The sequence below is a fragment of the Penaeus monodon genome, chromosome 15, assembly GCF_015228065.2.
Source record: "Penaeus monodon isolate SGIC_2016 chromosome 15, NSTDA_Pmon_1, whole genome shotgun sequence".
NCBI classification, from domain to species: Eukaryota; Metazoa; Arthropoda; class Malacostraca; order Decapoda; family Penaeidae; genus Penaeus; species Penaeus monodon.
In genome coordinates this window covers 8266747-8269233 of record NC_051400.1, presented here as the reverse complement: position 1 = coordinate 8269233, position 2487 = coordinate 8266747, and the positions used below count along the sequence as shown (strand labels likewise).

General features: G+C 41.7%; 1 protein-coding gene across 1 annotated transcript in view; it reads left to right on the top strand.

The window, feature by feature from the left end:
• LOC119581728 (alpha-(1,6)-fucosyltransferase-like) overlaps positions 1–2487 on the top strand; it is a gene marked incomplete at its 3' end in the record, with an annotated part of 49931 nt that overhangs the window by 31853 nt on the left and 15591 nt on the right. The window contains 7 exon segments of the mRNA XM_037929856.1: positions 125–290; positions 528–555; positions 557–697; positions 940–1066; positions 1069–1125; positions 1377–1614; positions 1721–1897. Coding sequence (XP_037785784.1) covers positions 125–290; positions 528–555; positions 557–697; positions 940–1066; positions 1069–1125; positions 1377–1614; positions 1721–1897 — 934 coding nt within the window.

Sequence of the window (2487 nt, the reverse complement as noted above, 5' to 3'; positions counted from 1 at the left end):
TGTTTGTCTAGATATGCCCATGCATGCAAGGCCGGTTTTTGACACAAGAACTACAAAAGCGCCATCACATATGTGCGTGTATATCTACATGTGTGCATAACTCAATACCCATGTTCCATTCCAGTTGATTCCGATCAGTTGTCACAACCATTAATGGAGGCCCAACAGATGCATCAACAGGTGGTAAGAGACGTGCGTTACACCCGGAGCTTCTTGAAATTCCACCTGAGAAATCTTAACTCAAACACCAAGCGTAGCACCATCCTTGAAGAACTGGAACATTACTTAAGGTACGTTTTAGCTGTCAGTAATCCAGTGTTAATCCTTTAAAAGCCAGATATACAAACTTGTAATACAGACAGAGCAAGACTTTTTTGTGTTGTGGCATCCTATTGTTATTATTCTAACCCAGTTGATAGTTCAACATTTGTTTTCCGATTTATATAATTCCAAAATGCACCATAGTGAGAATCCTCTATATGTGGTAGGATAATTGAAAGTCGTGACCAAGTCCCCACTGTTCTCAGAGTGATCTCCCACGACCTCATCGCACTTTGGTGAGGTCGACGGGTTTCGGGAGTGGCGGGAGGAGGAGGCCGCTGCCCTCAGCGCCCTCGTACAACATCGGCTGCACGTCTTGCAGAATCCTCGCGACTGCGCCTCTGCCAAGAAGATCTACTGTGATTTTACAGCTCCAGTAAGTACTGTATGGTTATAGTCCCTCTGCAACGTCTTTTCCGTATGACAAAATGAGAACGTTTGGAGATTTTTTTCTTCACAAAGGCAACTATTATACTTTGAAATCGCACAGAAAATATTATAGAGTGGTGCTACAATTTATCTCCAAAAGTAAATGCAGAGACAAAGGAAATCTAAAAGCCAGTGTTTAAAGATATTTTCTTCAATTTCACGACACAGTCTCGTGTTTTACCATTACAGGCCCGAGGTATGGGGAGCCATCTGCACCACCTGAGCTACTGTTTCCTGGCATCGTATGGCACTCAGCGAACCTTGATTCTGAACACGAAGGACTACAATGGCAATCCCGAAGGACTCGAAACATTCTTTTTCCTCTGAGCGAGACCTGCACGAGTTACAACAAGTCTCAGATGGTTTCTTGGCCAGGTGAGAGAGCATGCAAAAGCAGTGTTGATTGTTGTCTTGCCGTGATGAAAGGGGCAGAAGGTTGTTACACTTGGTGGTAGAGTGCTTAATGCCTTGATGTTATATTGCTGAGTATAGGACTGTACGAAAAGTCTAACAATGATATATATGCATCAGATGGAGAATTGTTATATAAGGTAAAAGATATCCAGACACTCTCAAGGGGTAATATGATTCTCATAGGAGTCACCTCTTCACGAATCTGCTTGCAGGAAAGGAAGATTCGCTTGTTGTGCATTTTCCGGATTGGGACAGACCGAACCCGAGGCCGAAATATTTTCCAAAATCAATCCCAAAGGACATTTCCGAGCGTCTGATGCGCCTCCATGGAGATCCTTTTGCCTGGTGGATGGGCCAATTCTTCAAGTATGCCATGAGGATGAACCAAGATTTCCAGAATTACACTGACAAGCTAGCACGAGAAATGGGTTACGAGTCTCCTGTTGTAGGGTAAATGTTATTATTTTAACATACTTAAAACAATACGATGCGGCTATATATAACTTTATTTTAACACCTACTGCTTGTTCACAATTGAATCTTTTCCATATTTCAGCTTGCAGATTCGGCGGTCAGACAAATTGAAGATGGAGGCAGTTTACATTGACCTCAGTGTGTACATGAAAGAAGTGGATGAATTCTACAAAGAGCTGGAGTTGCGTCAGACCGTTGCTCAACGAAGGATTTTCTTGGCCACTGACGATCCAAAAGTAATTCTAGAAATAAAGAAGAAGTAAGTAGGGAAAAATACTTAGGGAGAGAAACAAAGTCATATGTAGGGACTAGCAGGGAGACAGAAGCACATGGATAAAGGACTATAGAAGTTGAACAGAGAGAGAAGAAAGGGAGAAAGAACCAGGTAGACAGACGCAAAAATATACAGAAATCAGTTCATGATTGGCTGTGTGGCTCTTTAGAATGGAAATCTCTCTTCATGTGTCTTTGCCAGATGTCTGTGGTAGTTACCGTATATGTAACTTCAAACACCTGCATACAAAAAAGACAAAAAATGAGTAGTCCTTGCCTCTAGAGATTTACACTTGGTACGTCATGCTCAGAGTGTTTTTTTTTTTTGTCCATTTAGCGCACAGTGAATTATTTGACATAGTTATTGTAAGTACAAAATCAGGCAATTTTTGTTTTCATTACAAGTGACGGAAATCGTGTTCTATGCAACATTTTAGCAGGTTTCATCACAACAGAGATGATTGCTATGACATCAGTATAACAGACTGAATTGAAGGCCTTCCGCTGAAGTGTGGCTAGCACCCTGATAATGACCTTGATAGCTGACCCTAACAGACTTCTCTCTTAAACGGTTCA